This window comes from Meriones unguiculatus, chromosome 2 (genome assembly GCF_030254825.1).
Source record: "Meriones unguiculatus strain TT.TT164.6M chromosome 2, Bangor_MerUng_6.1, whole genome shotgun sequence".
Taxonomy (NCBI): domain Eukaryota; kingdom Metazoa; phylum Chordata; class Mammalia; order Rodentia; family Muridae; genus Meriones; species Meriones unguiculatus.
In genome coordinates, this window is record NC_083350.1 from 15,691,951 (window position 1) to 15,711,464 (window position 19,514).

The 19,514-nt window shown below is 42.8% G+C and overlaps 1 protein-coding gene across 1 annotated transcript in view; it reads left to right on the forward strand.

Moving 5' to 3' along the window:
* The first annotated feature begins 4,060 nt into the window (after positions 1-4,060).
* Positions 4,061-19,514, forward strand: part of Me2 (malic enzyme 2) — a 40,273-nt gene continuing 24,819 nt past the window's right edge. The window contains exons 1-3 of the mRNA XM_021640796.2: positions 4,061-4,211; positions 13,855-13,974; positions 17,706-17,839. Of these exons, the coding sequence (XP_021496471.1) occupies positions 13,867-13,974; positions 17,706-17,839 (242 nt within the window). The 5' untranslated portion in view covers positions 4,061-4,211; positions 13,855-13,866. The remainder of the gene's footprint in view (positions 4,212-13,854; positions 13,975-17,705; positions 17,840-19,514) is intronic.

Below are 19,514 nucleotides of genomic sequence, written 5' to 3' on the forward strand. Positions count from 1 at the left end.
CCTTGTTTTGAGGTCTCTCTTAACACCATGGTTTTCAATTTATTTGGGGGGAAATAACCTTGAGCAAAATACAACAGGAAAAGAATCTCAAAAAAAAAAAAGTGTGTGAAAGAAAGGGCACCAGGTTATTTACTTTGTATCTGTGATTAATATAAAAAAATAAACATTATAAAAAAAAGAAAGGAAAGAAAGAAAGAAAGAAAGAAAGAAAGAAAGAAAGAAAGAAAGGGCACCAGAACTCCTGTTGTGAGCTCTTTTATCTTCAGTGTAAATGAGAAGGCAATTAAAAAGACAACCTCTCAGTAGAAGCATTCCTCAGGGTCATTTACACCCCTGCCCCGACATTCGACACACAGGAATCCAGTGGCTTTTTCCTAGGGCATGTGCAGTGAACTTCCATCTACACTCTGCTCAGAGCTGAGCCAAGCTTCTGGTCAGAGTTGTCAGCTTCTCTGTCCTTTGAAAGAGGTTCTTTCATCCTCTCAGTGACCGTTCAGTGATTGAGCCTTACTCAGCCTTGAGCCCTACTTCTATATTTCTTATTTTAAAAAAATACTCTATTTGTATAATCAATTATAGTAAGGTTTTTCTGGTCTTAGACCTAAAAAATCATTTCTAAGAGTTACTGTTCAAATGTACCAAAAAATTGCTCCTATCATAATAATCATCATTCCTTCGTAGAATATATCTTAATGTCTATTAATAGAATTGAGAATGCAAGAGCTATTAATAGCAGGAATAGAACAGTAATAATAATCATACTTTGTTTTCTGTGCTCCTGACCCACTGTAAGAAACATCAGACCTTTTAATTTGTATTTTTAAAATTCTGTACTTGCTACAGAGGCGGTGCTGTGTGGCACTGTTCCTGGGGAGATATGCAAATGTGGTGTTTGAATAGGAACAGACCTGAAGACTCCAGGGTTGAAGTGTTCAGCTCTGGCAAGTGGTACTGTTAGGGGGTGTGGCCTTGTTGGAGGAAGTGTGTCACTGTGGAGGAATTTGTGGTCTCCTATGCTCAATCTATAATCCAGTGTGGCAGTCTCATTCTGCTGCTGGTGGATCAAGATGCAGAACTCTCAGCTCCTTCTCTAGCCATGGTGTCTCTTCACAGCAATAGAAACTCAAGACAATGTCTTCTCCCTCCAGATAGAGAACTAATGACATACTTAAGTAAGGACACCACAAAATCCAGCTTTGTGGTCCAATGAGTTTTACTGGGGTTATGCACAGGCATAGAATGACTCCAAGACAGCTGAGTCACCAGAATCCCACATCAGCACGGATGACAGCTGGTGAAAGCTAGAGAGCTGGAGTGTACCTCACAACCTGTAGGTATCCCCAAAGGCTGAGAGTGTCTTTTCCAGGCAGCTTAGTTGGTCCAAACCTCTTCTAGGCATTTCAGTTTATTTGAGAGTTTCCTAGGCAGGTGGGCTCATCTAAGAGTTTCTCTCAGTAATCTTTACTGCCTGTGTATCCTTGGAGAGAGGGAGCTAATATAGCTAGTCTGTTTTACGGATTTCCTGAGCCTTTTGAGTTGTTTGTTTACTGAGCTTAATGAGGCTCCCTGCATGACAGAATGTTCTGCCTTCCTTTAGAACATCCTATGTATTGACAGAGCTTCCTTCTAAGATGGAAGGTTGTATCTCAGAGGAAACTGCCACACAACAATGAGTTCAAGGCCAGCCTGGGTAACTCAGTGAGATTCTGCCTTGAATAAAAAGCAAAAGGAAGGCTAGGAATATAGTCCAGTGACAGAATGCTTGTCTAGTGTGCATGAAGCCCTAGGTTCAATCTCCCGTATGGTAAACAAAAATGCCTACATACTTGGATTATTCCTAGAGAGGCAGAGATATGTATGAGTCCTATGGCTTTTGAAATATGAACTAGTGAATTCTAGTTCTCTAAAGATTGAATAAATATTTCATTTTTAAAGTATTAACTAGCGAGGAATAAAGAGATAGCTCAGCAGATAAAGACACTTAATGCAAAACCTAATGACTTGAATTCAATTCCTTATTGTAGAAGGAAAGAACTGACTCCCATGGGCTGTCCTGACTACTACATGCATGTTATAAATGCAAATATGAATGAGGTATCTTATTGTATTGTTATAACTATTATAGAATAAAAATAGTATCAGCTATTGTATCAGCTATACTTGATTCAGCAATATTGACAAGATTAGAAATTTGCTAAACAGCAAATTAAAAAGAGTACAGAATTTTCTAAAGCTTGTATATCTGTTTCATGATTTGTTAGTTACAAAGCAATGACTACTTTACTATCTCAGGGATTATGGCCTTCATTGTAATTCTTGCCTACAGAAACAAGAAACGGGGATTTTGAGCACTAGGTCACCATTCTTCAGAATGTATGTGTATAAAATAGGAGAAACTCCAGCTCTTCATGCTCTCAGTACTCTTACAGATCAGGCCTTCATCCTCAGTCACCATCTTAGGACTATCATGGAACTACAGATGGGAGACACACATTTTTAAACCAGGGCTGGTATTCATTGGTGACTCTGTGTGTGTGTGTGTGTGTGTGAGAGAGAGAGAGAGAGAGAGAGAGAGAGAGAATGACAACGGTAGGAAGAGCACCAAAACTAGGCCTGTTTGTCTAGTAACAAACTACTTTTCACTGGAAGGCATTTGAATTTGACCAATGTCTTGGAGAATCTTCATGTCAGAATACATCAGGCAAATGGGTGCCTGTCTTCTTGACATTAGCAGATACTCCATTTAATAAGTACTCTATTGACCTCAAGCAAACTAAATTCCATCGTGATAGTCCTGTGCAACCTTTCAGCCTGGAATAACCCTGACACAGGGCAAACTTTCAAGGACAGCAGAACTTCTGGGATGAAGAATTCATGACACCTGCAATTTTGCTGCTTCCACCGTTCAACTTGCCACACCTTGAGTTTCTGGCAGGCAGGGTTATGCCAGGCCACACTTTTTATAGCTCCTCTTTACTGTGGTGGTGACTACAGCTGCTCTACCTATCATTTGTCCTCCCACTGCGGTGTTCTCTCATGTGCCACACCCTTTAATGTGCAGAGTGGTGGAGCTGCCTGGCTATGAAGGGAACGATTCACTTTTCTCTGCCTTCTCTTAAAGTTTTCCTATACGTTTCCATCATCTTTCATTTTCTTAATCTCTCTTCGTTGCCTCTTATACCCTTGTACCTTTTTTTTAAAATTACTATTTCTATCCCTTAAGATTATATGGATTCCATTAAAGTAAACAATTTCTGGTGATTACAGTTTCTGAAACAAAATATCCTTCAAAATTCTAGCTGAGGGTGGGATCATATGTGGGAAGGTATGTGTGGAGATCCCTTGCTGCTTTCAAGGATGCGAAGATGAACTCCTGAGGCGCTCTTCCGAGAACACTGCTCATCTATGGTGACGGTGCCGCATTAATGATTAGTAAATTCCCGGTAGGTCAGTAACTGGGCCAGCAGCCATGGAGGATGGCACAGAATTTTACAGAAGACCTACATACACCAGCAAATACGAATCAGAAAAATACAGCGCTCCCAATGCACCGGAGCTTGCGTTTCTTAGGGTCCTGCTCCTCATTCTCCTGCGTTGTCCGTCCCTTCCCTGCTCCAAAGGCGGTCCACGAGAACCCACATCACAGCCTCCTCGTGTCCGCGGGACTAGGAGATTGGTACCCGCCAACCCCGCGCCGCGCCTGCGCAGAGCGTTGTCTCGCGTGAACGCCCTGCGGCGGCCGCAGACACCCCGCAGACCCGGCCGATGAACGGGCTGAGCCAGCCTCCGCGTCCTCATGGAGCCCGGTACCAGCCTGCTTCCCAGAAGCACATCCCTCCTCCCGCCGTCGGGGCAGCACAGGAACCGCTGCGCTCGGCCTCAGAACAGTTAACACCCAGGAACTCGGCGCAGGAAGATGCGGCCGGGAGGAACCGCGCCGGGGGCGGGACCAGGCTGGAGCCTCGCCCCGCGCCAGTTCCCGGCCTCCCATTGGCCGGCGTGCCTGTCCGTCAGCCGGGCCCCGGCCGTCTCCTCTTTCTCCGCTACCTCTGCGGGTGTGGGGCGGGCCCCCGGCAGAGCAAGCCGGAGCTGGCGCCCGCTGCCAGGAGCTCGCGGGAGGCCGGGCAGGGCGGCGCCGAGGCCGAGCATCTCGGGCTGTAGCGCCGCGGCCTCTCTGCTTGCTGCACCACCTGGCCCGGGCCAGGCGTCCGGTAAGGCGCGGAGCGGGCGGTCTGGAGCCGGGGGTGGGCGCGGGCCTTTCCTCCCCGGGAGCGGCCCGGCCTGGCGGGCGTGTAGCTGGACGGAGGGAGGGACGCCACACTCTCTCGAGCTACGGGCTGGCTGGTGTCAGGGCACCTCGCCTTCTTCCTAGGAGTCCAGCCAGGTGGCTTCCAGATCTCCAGCATCCCAGTTTCCTTTCGCCTGCGCTGGGGAAAGACGAATTTTGTGTTTCAAAACCCCTTTGGCAAGATTTTTTTTTTCTCCATCGAGCTCAGGAAGACACAGGAGTTGGTGTGTGTGTGTTTGTGTGTGTGCACAGGAGTTGGTGTGTCTGTGTGTGCTCCTTATTTTAAAAGAAAGAGTTGTTGCAGGTTACAAAGTTCCAAGATTGGCGTGGTGCTGTCCATTCATATGAAATGGCATCTGTGCACCAGGACTGGCAGGTGACTCTGATGCTCCTAACTAATCCAGAGTATGGTATCGCGTTTGTGGCTTTAGGTTCGACTTAATTTTTTTTTTTTTTTTTTTTTTTTTTGTACTGGTAATCATTCTAGAAAATGTGTGTTGTTTGTTGTGAGAAGCATGACCAAAATAATTGACCTCAGCGGACGTGCACCCTTAGTAACGTGGGATCCCTGGAGTTATCCTCTTAAATGCTTGTGGCAATCACTTCTGAGCAGAGCAGTTAGGAACGTTGTTACTTCTGTTGGTGTGGGGATTGGTAAGAGTAGCAGCACTGTGGTTAGAAATGGGCTGGGCGCTGTTCTCCGAGCAGGTTTCCTCCAGAATAACCCTGGACTGTTATCTCCCAGTAAATAATACTTTGAAAGGTTAAGTAACTATTTTGAAGACGGGATTCAAACTCATATTCCTAGCTGTACTCCCTCTTAACCATGCGTACTCCATAAGCACTGTTTATGTTGTTAAGCGATTGCAAAATAATGCAGAGTTTTATTTTTAGTTTCCAAATATTCTGGAGGTTAGAGGAGAAACAGTCGGTTGTATCCACCGAATAAACGAAAAAGTAAATGTATCTTGTGTGTGGGACACAAGAAAACAGTTTAACTCTTTTAATACTGTACTTGGAGCATTGATTTGTAAGCTGAACCTGGCTCCTTTGTGTAGTTATGAAAGCTTGAAAGTTAGACACGGAGGCTAGAAGTGATGATATAATGCTTTATCTTCATCAGATGTGTTAAACCTTGCTTTTATTAGAAGGTTTTCATTCATTCTCCTCAAGCTGCCAATGAAGCAGCAGCTGAATTACATCCTTAGAAGAAGTTTCGGATACTTGTGAAAAATACGTTTCAAACTCATTAAGGACTCACCATTTCGGGGTTGCTGTGTTTTTATTTATTTGGTTGGTTGGTTTTTAGGGTCCAACATAGCCCACGCTGGCCTTGAATTCTGAATTCTCGTGCCTCAATTCCCAAGTGCTGGGATTGCTCACCCGAGCCGCTATATCTGGCTTATTTTAGAGGCTTTGTTGTTGTTTAAGTTAAAAGCGTCTGTGATTCTGTTTATGCCTAATTTGTATTTAATTCCATTTAAAATTTTTTATCTATACTAAATTTACATTATGTCAAATTAAAATTATGACTCATTGAACTTGAAGCAACCTAGTTATATTTCACACACACACACACACACACACAAACCCACTAAAGTCTGTTAATCTTAGAGACAAAATCTGAGTTCAAAGTTACATCTGGTTTAATAAAAATTTAATTATCTTATTGAAATTTAGCTTCTTTGAAGGTAACATGCTTATGGCTGAAATAGGCTTCTGTGGCTGAAACGGATCAATGTTTACAAACTTGGAACTGAAGAATGTGTTATTTCTGTAGACACTGCTTAGTATGTTCTGTTGCCTGGAGCTCTACGTTGTTCATAGTCTCCTTCTCGACCTAGGTAGAGAATGATGTATTTTAAATGTTAATCATGATTATCCTCGTAGCCTCTTCATTTAATCATTAAAAAAATGTTGATTCAGAAACTCCCTGGCATTTAGAATTCGACTTATGACCACCTTAGCCAGAAGCAGTAAAAGTTAATAAGGAACATTTACACAGCACTGCAACAAGAGTTCGAGACTAATTTAAATTTAAACTGCCTTACATCTTCAGGGAGTGAAAAAAGCCCTTTCGATTAGTTCTTGTGAGCCAGGAGAACTGAAACTCAGTTAGGGTGTGACTTCACTCAGAATTAGTTGATACAGCAAGTACCAAAACAAGGGTTTAAGTCTGGGCAGTTTGACTGTAGAGCTAATCCTTAAACCTTTCTTTTTTATTGAGAAAACCTTCGAGTCAGGCAGTGAGGCTTGTAATAGGATTACAATCCCATGAGTGCTGATACTCTGTCATTCTGCAAAAGTGTGTCCTCTGGGTTTTCTTTTCCTTTTGTGTGTATTGGGCCTGTGTGCCCTTAGTGTGGAAGCCACAGGGGTCTTCCTCAGTTACTTCTCCGTCTTATTTTCTGAGACAGGATCTCTCACTGATCCTAGAGTTGTCTAGGCTGAGTAGCAAGCCTCTCCTAGGACAAGATCTGCAGTCTCAATCCCCTACCCCTGGCACTGGGGTTACAGTCACCTATGTAACTGCCTTTCTGTATGTGGGTGTTAGGGATTCGAACTCCGGTCCTCATGATTGTGAAGTCAACACTTTACTGATTGAACCATCTCTCTAGCCCTCGCTCCATTGCGAAAAATGAGTGTTCCAATGTTGCCTGGAGCTCTACGTTGTTCATAGTCTCCTTCTCGACCTAGGTAGAGAATGATGTATTTTAAATGTTAATCATGATTATCCTCATAGCCTCTTCATTTAATCATTAAAAAAATGTTGATTCAGAAACTCCCTGGCATTTAGAATTCGACTTATGACCACCTTAGCCAGAAGCAGTAAAAGTTAATAAGGAACATTTACACAGCACTGCAACAAGAGTTCGAGTCTAATTTAAATTTAAACTGCCTTACATCTTCAGGGAGTGAAGAAAGCCCTTTCGATTAGTTTCCGGATTAAACTTGGTTTCCGGATTAAACTTGGTGAACAGTTTTTTGTTGTTGTTTTGTTTTTAAGTATACATGTAAAGGGTATTTGGGACCAGACATGAGATTGCCAACTTCTCTCTCTAAGTTAAGAACCACTTAAAAACCTCTGTAAATTCTACGGTTTGGGAGGCAGGAGGGCTGCTGTGATTTGGGGGCCTACCTGTTCTAATTAGTGACTTAAACCAACCTTTGGAACAAAAAACCAAAACAGTGTCTTTAAGTCAATAACAAAACTCCCCTCAAAAGTCCATTTTCCCATCCTGTCCTAAAAGATAGAATTTAACTGCTGAAAAGGGAAGGTCATAATTAACAACATTTTTTTAAAAGGATATATAATATTATGAATAATACTGTTACATTGTCCTAGTTTCTCCTTAGGTGGTCACAGGCCAGTGAAATCCTGACTAACCCCAATGCCAATTCAGAGACCATTTTGGATCTTCAAGGTGACAGCTCATTCTAAACTGGTAATTTTCTGAGTCCAGATTCAAGCTCAGGTCCCTAATTGCCACATACCACATCATGATCTCTGTCTCGTGAATAGTGTTGAAGGCTCTGTGTCTCTAGGTTGATAGCCTTTCCAGGTGGTGACCATCTCACCTGACTTATGATGGGCCAGTGGCTTTCCAGCTCACTTGAGTCTGGGTTTGGACATCCATTTAGAGTGTGAACTAGTTTAAGAACTGGTTTTAGGCAGTAAACTGTGGATCTCACTGAAGCAGACTTGCAGTGGCCACCAGAAGTTGTCTTCCAGAGAGCATAAAACATATAGGGACACACTGTCAAAGATCCCTATTATTTTCAAAAGAAAATGACCTCAGAAAAAAATTACATCAGGAAAGAAACCAAAATTTATATCATGGTTCTAAGGACATTCAAATGATTTGGAAGGGTCTTGAAAAGATCCTTTGAAATTTGTAATGAAATCAGAATTTCAAGTTATAAAATATGAACAGGTGACTATAAGAAAGATTCAAGTAGATATATAGACAAATAAAGTAGAAAAAGTGCCTATCAGAAACAGGTAGTTAAGGCTGGGAATGTTGTAGTGGAAGTTTTGGTTTCCTTAAAAACTCAGTTATGTCAAGTGTGGTGGCATACCACATGTTTAATCCAAGCACTCTGGGAAGCAGAGCCAGAAGGATTTCTGTGAATTGAAGGCCAGCCTGGTCTACAAAGGACAGCCAAGGCTACACAGAGAAACCCTGTCTCGAAAAACCAAAAACCAAACAAAACCAAAACTCAGTTAGGTTATGTAAGCAGGTTTTTGTTTTAATCCCAAGTGTGGGATATGGGTCTGCCTTAGTTTGTCCACAGCTGATAATTGTCTCCTGTGGCATGGAGAGAGAGTTGGTCTTTGCCAGCTGGAGTAGCTTAATTCTGAGGACTCTGAAGGGGATGAATGCAGGAACCCAAAGAGAAAGTGTGGTGACTTGGGGATGGACGGAGAGAACACTTGGAAGGTCGCTTGCTACAGTCTTGCTGGTTACTTGGACTGCTGGATATCCTGACGACTGAGATTGGTGTTACCCCCAAAAGAACCTGACGACCTGCCCAGCCAGAAGAGGTCTATGTCCTCTTTCCCTTCTAACCTTTCTCTTCTACCTAGGGTTGGGGAAGGAGGGGGTTGGAAGGGAGGTAGAGGCTTTAGGAACCCCAAATAAAAAAGGGTTTAAAGATCGCACCTATGGGATGTAGTTGAATTGGTGGAGTGCTTGGCTAGTGTACCAGGTGCCCTGGGTTTGCTGTCTAGCCAGCAGGAGAACTAGCTAGGTGGTGGTGCATGCCTGCGAGGAGGAGTCAGGAAGATGGGAGCTTGGGGCCTGAGAGACAAGACTTGTCTCAAAGACAGATAAGAAACAGAGCACGAAGGAGCTATGAGAATTTAGGATAGAGAAATTGTTTTAACTAGTAATTTTATTTAGAAGATTGGGATTAGGAGAGAAAGGAAATAACTACTTAAAATTTGAAGAAACAAACAAACCTAAGCGAAGTTTGGAGAGCTGTAATTTGGAACAGGAAGGGAAAACCAGATCAGGGGCCCAGACAGTAACGATTAAGCAGGGTGAAATATTGCATGGCAGTTCCTATCACTGAGCTTTCACGGTTTTCAATAAATTAAGTTCAAGGTAGGTGGAACTGTCGGTGAGATTCAAGGGAAATCTGTTTAAGTATGCAAATCCACTAATGAGAGCACAGTTGACTTTAAGGCTGTGGACTTGGTTTAAGTGTCTGTAATCTGCTGTGGGCAGGAAACTCAAGCTTCATCCCTGTAATCCCACCACTCAGCAGGAGCCAGGAGATTTACTTGATTTTGTTCCGGCTACAGAGTGCAACCCTGGCCCCCAAAAGAGGGGGAAAAGACCACAGACAAAACAACGCCTTATCCACAAGTCATGATAGTGGGGGAGTGGAGATGAGGGCTTGTTGGGAGAAAGGGGGTGTGTGTGCGCGTGTGCTACCAGAATGTGTTATATACTTGCATAGAATAACAAAGAATAGTTCTCTTAAAGATCAGAAGAAAGGGAAAAACCATCAGGGTCATATTTACATATTCTATGACTATGAAATGCATTTAGTCTTCAACTACAACTTTTGGAGTTTCTTGAGTGATAGGAATGTCATCTGTCCTTCTTGGTAAGACTTTTTGATCACACCATTTTATGCTAATGAGGTAACTGGGTGGAGATCCTGGAGAGCTCCAGGATGGGACTGGGCACTGCAGGAACTAGAGGACTGGAACATTCTGCCTCACCCGTGATCTCTGTGAAGGGTGGGGCTGGACATTAAGCTCTATAAAACCTGAATAAGACGAGTTCATGCCTCTCTGTGTTGCCAAGCACGTGCAAGAGCAGGAAGGAGTACCCTGCTCCTTTGTACTTTGCCCAGCACCTCTGTTCATCTTGCTATTCGTCTGCATCCTTTCTGTATCTTCTCTGACTAAACAGTAAATTTAGTAAGTCTTCCTCTGAGTACTGTGAGCCATTCTAGCAAACTATCCAGCCCACAGGAAGCTGCTTGATGAGAAGTACAGGTGACAATCTACTACTTAGAATTGGCAGCTGGAGTGAGGCCAGTCTCGTGAGCATGGGCCCTTAACCTGTCGGCTGACCCTGTGTCTGTGTAGTATCACAGTTGCATGGGATTGTAGAGCATCCTTGTTACCTGCTGTAGAATTTTTTGTATTGGAGTAAGTCCCAATATACATCTGGCCAGTCACTTTCTGTACTCAATGGAGAGAAGGAGAGAGATGCTATAGCTTCACAGAATTGGTGACTGAAATGTGGGACAGAGTAAAAGTTTTCCCTTTACAGATAAATACGTAGTGTTGTGCCTTAGCTGTTCTATCGGTAGGAGAGCCACTGAATAGGACAGAAAGTAAGTTATAGTATATTTGTTTCCAGAGGAGTGGGGAACTGTATGGCAGGGAAAACAAACAACAGCAACGACAAAAATCACTATTTTCTTAACGTTATGTCTTCAATTTTCAATGTGTAAATGAAAAGTAAATTTAAATTTAAAGCAGTGAGGCAGTTGGTTTTCAGATCTTCAAGTTTTGTGATCTTCAGACAGTAAAATTTAGGTATCTTAATGGGTATAGATAAAAATTAAAATTTTCGGAATGATAAAAAGATTATGTGAAGTAAAAACTGAAAGTAAAATATCACTTCTGTCCTGTCTGCGGATCTTAATATGTGCCTTTATTTATGTTTGTAAATGCTTTTTCAGTGTGTTGTTCCTGTTATATGTGTACAATCATGACTAAACGGAACTCTGCTTCTCTCTAAAGCTTTCTGCCATCTTTTCTCACTTAAAAGAAATCACAGCTGTATTTTAATTGCTGCCTAGAATTGGGTCATAGGGGGTCTTCGAGGGAGCAGGCTGCTTGTGAAGGTTTTGATTGTGAGCTTTTCCTTGATCATCTCTCTTTCTGTTCTCACCAGTTTCTCTTTGTCAGTTTTCCTTTGTATTTTATTTAATTTTTTATTTTTTTATTCACTTTACATCCTTGTTGTAGCCCCATCCCTCTTCCCCTCCCAGTTCTAACCTCTCTCCCTCTACCCTCCCTTTCCCATCCAGCCCAACTCATCAGACTTCACAGCTTTTCCTAGGGCTCACACTTAATGCTTAAATTTCTTCCCTAGTTCATGTCTGTCTTGACTTTTTCTGGTTTGTTGTTGGTGGTGGTGGTTTTTTGTTTTTTGTTTTGTTTTTTGTTTTTTGTTTTTTTCTAGACAGGGTTTATCTATTGTAGCCTTGGCTATTCTAGATTTCCTTTGTAGGCCGGCCTTGAACCCATAGAGATTCACCTGTCTCTGCCTCCCAGAGTGCTGGGATTACAGGCGTGCATCACTTGGCCTTTTATATATAATGATTTTTTACTTTCTTCTGGAGTAGAAAATCTTTCATTCACACATTCTTTCCACTGCATTCCCTTTTGTACTTTAAACTTACTTGTATCCATGAATGAAACAATGTTACAAGTCTTCAGCTTGCGTTAGGTCTGACATCAGCCCTACCCTCTTGAGTGTGTTGGTTGTCCTCCAAGCTTTATGCAAATACCGTTGAAACAGTGTATCCTACCTTTTTTCTGATTTTTGGAAGATGGCAGAAAACAGCTTCAACAGAGTTACTTGAAAACCCTCAGTATTTCAGTGTCCCTGACTAAGTAAAACTAACCTTATTTGAATTTGCTGATCTCTGGATTGAAATATATATATGTGTGTGTGTATAATATTTATTTTATGTACATTGGTGTTTTACCTACATGTATGTCTGTGTGAGGGTGTCAGATCTTGGAGTTATAGATAGTTGTGAGCTCCTTCCGAAGCAACATTTAGTGCTTTTACCCATCTCTCCAGCACACAGGTGGGGAGATTTTTCTATCCTTCAGATGACAGGGTTTTGTAGCCTCTGCAGTAGGGACCAGCAGCATTTTTTAGGTAAAGAAGCAGTGAGTAAATACTTCAGGCTTTCTGAGCCACGTGTGTCTTTGTATTCTATAACATCAGCAGATAGATAGCCAAAAGCTATGCATTTCAGCCTTCTATGTAGTGTTATATTCCAGAGTTATATGCAAAGCCATTTCAGTCTTTCTTCCTTAAGGTCTTACAATAAATTTAATGATTATTTCAGCATTTGCTGGCACACTTGACACTTTATTTTTTGGAATAATTTCAGAAGATGTATTTTATACAAGTATCATACCCTTTTCCCTTGTAACTTTGTAACATGAATTCAAAGTGGAATATGTTATCTGTGGTTACTGTATATTTGCTTTTTAGTTACTGGGTCAAAACCTGCTCCTTCTTTTCACCACCCAAAAAAAGTTATAAGGAAGGGGGTTTATCTTGCGTAAAGGCTGTTGTGGCAGGGAAAGCATGGCAGAGTTCATGACAGCTCTTAGGGCTTGTTGCTAGGACCAAAGTTGCAGAGGAAGGCTGATTTCATCCTTTTCTCCCCTTTTCATTAAGTCCAGGACCCATGTCGTGGCATTACCCATATTCAGGCTAGGTCTTTCCCACCAAACCTTGCTGGAAATGGGCTTTGTCTTGGTCAAATTGATAGTGAAGTGTAGCTCACTTACCAAAGTCAGGAGATATAAATGTCTACCATCAGTAGTTTCAGTAATGCTTTTTTTTTTTTTAACTTTTTATTGATTCTTAGTGAGTTTCCTATCAGGTATCCAAATCCTACTCATCTCCCTGTTCCTTTGTACCCACACGCTTAGCTCTTGAAATCTACCCATTCCCATAAAAAAAAAGAGATAAAAAAATCTCTTTGTGGAAGCTCCAGTGTGTCTCATGGTATACCCGTTTGTCCACACACCTTTACTTTCAAATGTTCATTATAATGAGTCATTGGTCTGGTTCGAGGCCTCTGGCTTCTGCTACACTCTCAATACGGGATCATCACTGGGACTCCTCTCAGATATCCTGCTGTTGCCCTGTGTCATGGGGATCCTGTAGCTTTGGATCTGTAGGACCAGCCTTGTCAGGCACTCCAGCAGTTAACAGATGAGGTACATACAGGGGCAGGCCAACTCAAAGCCCTGGATCTGAGTCTGGGTGGCAGCTGACTTGGTCAGCCCGCCAGCTCTTACACACCCACACCACCAGGGCCAGCTCTGTTGTGCTGCCCACAGGAGGTGCTGGGTCTGCTCTCCCAAATACTGCAGTCAGCGAGGGGCGGGGCCCGCTCTGCACTGCCCTTGTATATGAACACAGTCCCAGGCAAAAGGGACGTCCACGTGGTCTTTTATGGTAATATGGGCCATGAACCTGGACACAGACCCCTGCTGCTGCATGACATGGCCCCCAGTGGCAACATGGGCTGGGACTTTGCCATGCCCTTCGGTGGCAGGGCAGGCTCCTCACAGCAGGCTGTGCCTCTCCACCCTTGAGTCTCCAGTTCCACCTCTCTTCACAGTGCTCAAGCCGTTCCTCTCCTCTCTCTCCCATCCCTCTACCACGTGTTGGGCCTCTCTCAGTGACGCCTTTAAACTAAAGCATTTTTCAGTGCGCAGTGAGCGTCCACATCTGCTTTTGAGAATGGGTAAAGTGCCTGGTGCTCTGTTTGTTTTCCAGGTGAGAGAGAAGATGTTTTCCCGGTTAAGAGCCGTTGTCGCTCCTTGTGCTTTGACGTGTCGTCACATGCACCTGAAGGAGAAAGGCAAGCCGCTCATGTTGAACCCAAGAACAAACAAGGTTAGTAACATCAGTGCCAACATAGTTCATCTTCCCGGTAGAGGTGCGCTTTTTCAGACTGAGACGGCCTGACGATTTTATAGCTGAGAGCTGTGTGGCTGTGTAGCTGAGGCCTTTGGGGGACAGTTGCCTTTTCTACACCATATCTTTTCATTCAGCTCTTCATGCCTTCTTCACAACTTCTGCTACCAGAAGAGGCTTGACTGCTCCCTAGTTGTGGGCAAATGCAATAAAAACAATGAGAGTATCAGAACACCTCAGAATGGTGCTGCTGCCAGGACTTTTGGCAAAGGGGATAGGTAGATTTACCTAGCTTGAAGCAGGGACTCACCCTGGGGTAATTAGGATGGTTGGGTAAAAATGTGAAGTAAAACCTTTTGAACCTCCAACTTCACACTATCTTTTTGGACACAAATCATTGTAGATATTTTTGGCCATTAATTCAGCAAATACTACAAAGAAGAAAGTCCCTTAACTTTTATATTTTCATAAGTAGGACAGAAGTTATGGCAATACAAGATCCAGGCGGGCATACCTTCTTTTTCTTTTTTTTTTTTTTAAGCTGGGCTCAATAGGCAAATTTTGCTTTGTATTTAGTGGTCATGTTAAATACTAAACACGATCTATAGGGCTAGACTTGGGCTTTGACTCTCTAGTTCAGAGCTTCATTTACTGTATGACACTGGTGTCTGAATAGCTCTCTTGGCGACTCACCTTGATGTCATCTAAAAAAAAAATGGCAGAACAGTAGCTCTTGTTTGTTGATGTTTTGTATGGAGGGAATAAAACAGGGTTTTTCACATGCTTTGCATAGTGTCTGGCAATAGTGGTTAGGGAATACTTCCGTGGTAAAGTGAAGGCTTACTGTGTCCTAGATTCAGGTCTCAGCGCCACAAAAAACAGCATTAATAAAATTAATTCTGGGTAACTATATACATGAAATATTTTAAAAAAGAATGTAATTCTGAAAAAAGGTTTCTTAGAGAAAGCTTGTAAGAGGATAGAGTTTATCACAGTATGTGAAATATTCCTGTTGGGGGACAATTCATTGAGATTAAAGCTGTGACCTGTTTTAAAAGACTTGGCCACAAAAATTTTTGCCTATCTGATTTTTTTTAATCTTTTTGTTGTTGTTGTTGTTATAAGACAAACAATATGAGCTGTTTAGTATGACGCATTTACAAGAGTTTCAGGCCTGCAAAGGAATGTCAGGTGCTGGGTACTCCTCATATTGGCATGCAAGGTGACTTTCTTACTTTTCTTTGCCTCAAATCTTGCTTGCTCTTTAACCTGTAACTCAATCCTAATCCAGGAGCAAAGATGTAGTGTAATGAATGAGTGCCATCATAGCATGTTTGCAGACTCTGAATCCAACCCCTAGAAACATTACAAAGCAAAACTAAACTGAACACCAGTGACTTTTTCACACGACCATAGATGGGAGTACTTGCTCCTTCTCTGAAACCCTGTTCCTATAGCATCACCAGCTTCTGTTGTGTTCTGCTGCTTTTCATATCATAAGATCATGTTTCCAGGAGTGTACATCTTTTTGAGTACATTTCCTATTTCTTTGGGGATATACTATTCATCTACTTCTTATCTTTTTAATGTCTTGTGGTAGCCATTTTGTAAATAGGTCGGATTTATTTATTTGTCTTTGTGTGTGTGTGTGTGTGTGTGTGTGTCTGTCTGTCTGTCTGTCTGTCTGGGTGTATAGGTTCCTCTGGAACTGTTACGGGTGGTTGTGAGCCCTCTGACGTGCATGCTGGGAATTGAATTTGAGTTCTCTGGAGAGCAGCAAGTCCTCTTACCTGCTGAGCCATCTCTCCAGCACACCATTTCCTTTTCTCTCTTTTCGTTCTCTTTCTCTTCCAATTCTAGCACTGAGTATCAAACTTGGGGCCGTGCGCTTGCTAGGCAAGCCCTGTGAATGAGCTAGGTCTCAGGTTCCACTTTACAGTGACATTTAAGTGTGTGTGTTTGCCATGTGTAGCTAAAGAAGTCTCTGGTTAGTGTGGTGGTCAGCTAATGACTAGACAAAGACTTCAGTGTCTGGAGCTGGTACCATTTAGCGTCCCATGGTTTATTAACGGCTCTGTTGCACGGTGTGTGCACGCCTGCGTCACTCAGGCACAGGTTATAGCCCCTGCTCACGTAGCCTGCGGGTTTGCTTCCTGCAGATGTTGCAGGAAGAGCTTCCTTGGTGTTTTAAGTCTTTCCCGTTGTATTCCCCCAAATACACATAGCTTTTCTGTGACTTTCCTCTAACCCCTATGGACATTTTGTTCCCTTAGTATTTTCCTGTGCAGTTTTTCATTTATGTAGGTGTGGGTTTTTTTTTTTTTTTTAATCTGTTTTATTGGGTTTTTACATCTACCACTGTTCCAACCTGTATTTGACCCTAATCCCTTCTGATACCCCCTACCTCTACCTACCTCTAGGTAGGAGAGAAAGAAGGTCAGAGGGGAAAGGAGAGGGCAGTAGACCTCTGTAGGCTACTTCCTGCTGATACCTAGAGTTCCTTGAGGCAAGTCCAGTCTTCCCTGTCAAGACATCGCCAACTTTTTCTTCTGATTGCTTTGCTCACGACTATTTGACAAATGGTAACAACAGCAACTCTGCCTTCTTCTCTTCTTCTTCCTCCTTCCTCCCCGCTCCTCCCCAGCACCCCACCACCTGCTCTCTTGGGGCATTGATCTCCTCAAAAGTTCCCAGAATTCTAAATGTCAACTATTATCAGCTGGCAAAGATCATGCCTCTGCTAGTACATGAGGCAAATCATAATCACCTGCTGTGGAGCAGCCTCTTATCTCACACTTGTGGGCATTAAGCCGTGCTTTGAGCAGTTGCCTGAAATTTAAGTCCAGCTGCTGTTCTTAGTTAAATGCTCCTTGATTGTTGTAAACCTTTATTTTCCAGAACTAAGAAAAAATTGATTTTTGATCATTTGGCCAATGCTTTTACCCCTTTTATGGAGGAAAGACTTTTCAGAAATCCATACCCAAACATTCTTGCTGAGTTCATTTTAATATAATTTGTCCCACAGCTAAAAACTGGAAATTGAATATGTTCTGATATAGACTTAATTTTTAGCTGTATTTTGTTGATTTTCTCTATGTGTTATATGCATTTTGTATAATATGAAGTTTTATGTAATGGGCTAACAGTGTGCTTTGATTGGCAGCTCTGTGGCATACAGTATAGATATACCACAGGTTCCTTATTACATAGATGATAGACTTTCAGTTTGTAGTCACCAAGAGATGCAGGAGCATTGTTAGACCTGGTCACTGCTATATAGGTCTGCCTTCCCTATCTATCTGGATATTTCTCTGGAATGGCTATGTGCAAGTCATATTGCTTAATTGAGAATGTGTGCATTAAGTGATGTTCATATAGCTGAGTATGGCAGTGCACGCCCTTAATCCTCGCTTTAGGGAGGCAGAGGCAGGCAGATCTCTTACACAAAAGCTCTGTATTGAAGAAAATACAAGCAAATTAGGTATACTTTAGACTGTCTTCCTGAAGCATACGCTAGATTAATCACATTCTCTGAGAGGTAACTCTTCCCATCTGCGCGACAGTATGTGATGTCATCAATCTTAAAACATTGTGAGATTCCTGGAAAATGCATTTTGATTTTCATAATTTCTACTTGAATTATATTTTAAAGGACAGTGCTGTTGCAGCTGTAGTTAGTACCAATTTTAATTCTTTATTTCTGTTTTTAGGGGATGGCGTTTACGTTACAAGAACGACAGATGCTCGGTCTTCAAGGACTTTTACCTCCTAAAATAGAGACACAAGATATTCAAGCCTTACGATTCCATAGAAACTTGAAAAAAATGACTAGCCCTTTGGAAAAGTAAGAGTCAACTGGATGTTTGTTTTTTATGTTTTTTTAGAATCATAATGTGGTTATTTATGGCCTGAGAAATGTCTCTCACAATGACATTTGTTCTATCAGTTTACCCTTCCTCCGATGATTGTGGCACCTTTACTTGAGGCACACTGTTGATCACTGTTGTAGAATTTGGCAGGATTAAGTTCTGAGCCAGTGATAATCACCTGCATTCACACTCCTGTGATTAGAACTCTGGAAACTTGAGGGTATCATCTGATCTGCTCACGTTTTATCCACAGCTTTCACTGCTCTCCCACTCTGTGTGTGGCATTCTGCTGATAGATTTAGAAGTAGGCGATTCCAAAGATAAATGGCTACATCTCAAGAGGGCCTTCTTGCTGGCAGAGACCGTAGATTCTTGAGGTTGCAGGGGACATCAAATAGTGAGGGAACTATCTTTTACAAGTGGGTTCCACATGCTGATAACTAACCTGCCCTCTTGATAGGCCAGGATGTAACCCAGTAGCACATAGCCCTGCTTCTAGGCGGTCAGCAGCAGAGGGCTAAACTGTGACTGTAACTGTGCTTGCTCTGCACTGCAGTTTGTCTCATGGTAGGAAAATCGCACACACGGAATCTGTTCTGAAAGCATGAGAGAGAGGCATGTAGTCTAAACGGGGAAGTGGTATCTGAGCTGACGTTTAAAGTGTGCTGTAGTTAACACATGGTCAGAATGAGAAAGGGCCAGATATGGCAGGCAGAGGGGCCATGCTGGGTCCAGGACTGCCTGACCGTTGAGTAAACATGAGCATTGCTGGCCCGTGAGAACAGTACCATTGATACAGTGGGATAGAAGGATAGTTGCATTGAGAGTGAGTGAGTGTGTGTGGGAGAACATGTAATCTCCTCTGAGGAAGGTCAAGTAAGAGATGGAAGAAAGACATTGAACCATAAAAGAAGTTGAACTGTGGTTTGAACAGTCTTCCTTGAGGAAAAGCTGAGTGTGCTCATAGTTGCACAGAAGAGACTCAGGAGAAACTGCTGCAGCAAGGTCCAGAGGACAGCACAGGGTCAAGTGCAGAGGTGGAAAGGCCTCAGTCATCCAGAGGGAGATCAACACAGATATTGTTAAGGCTAAGTATGCTAGTGATGGCTCTTGACTCAAACCTTCTGACTGGGCTTTCTTTGTGAAACAGAATGTGAATATAGAAGGGCTGAGGTCAAACAGAGAAAGCCTAGTCAGTTAGGAAGAGACACCCAGTTAGGAAGTAAAGCCCCTCAAAGTTAGATGGGTTAAAAAGAGCAACCCTGACACTGGTACATAACACTTCTCAAGTGTTTTGGTGCTTGAGAAACTGAGGCAGAGGGAGCAGGATCGTAAGTTCAAGGTGAGCCTGGGCTCCATAGTGAGACCCAGCCTGAGCAAAACAGAAGTAGGAGAGCAGGCCCTGAATGATCTTGTTTGCAGGGCTGTGCTTCTGCACCCCAGGGTTCTTTTCTACAGAAAAGGAGAACTGTTGCATCAGTTCAGGTGTTGGGGCATTGCTGTAGGATTCTCACTGCAAAGTGAAGTTCAGCCTGTGTGTCTGGAGTTGAGGGAGTGATTTGGGGGATGGTAAAGGTGTGTGTAGCCTTAACTTCACAAATGGTGAGAAGTTGTTCAGAGAACTGACCCTGAGGTTCGCAGTAGGGGATG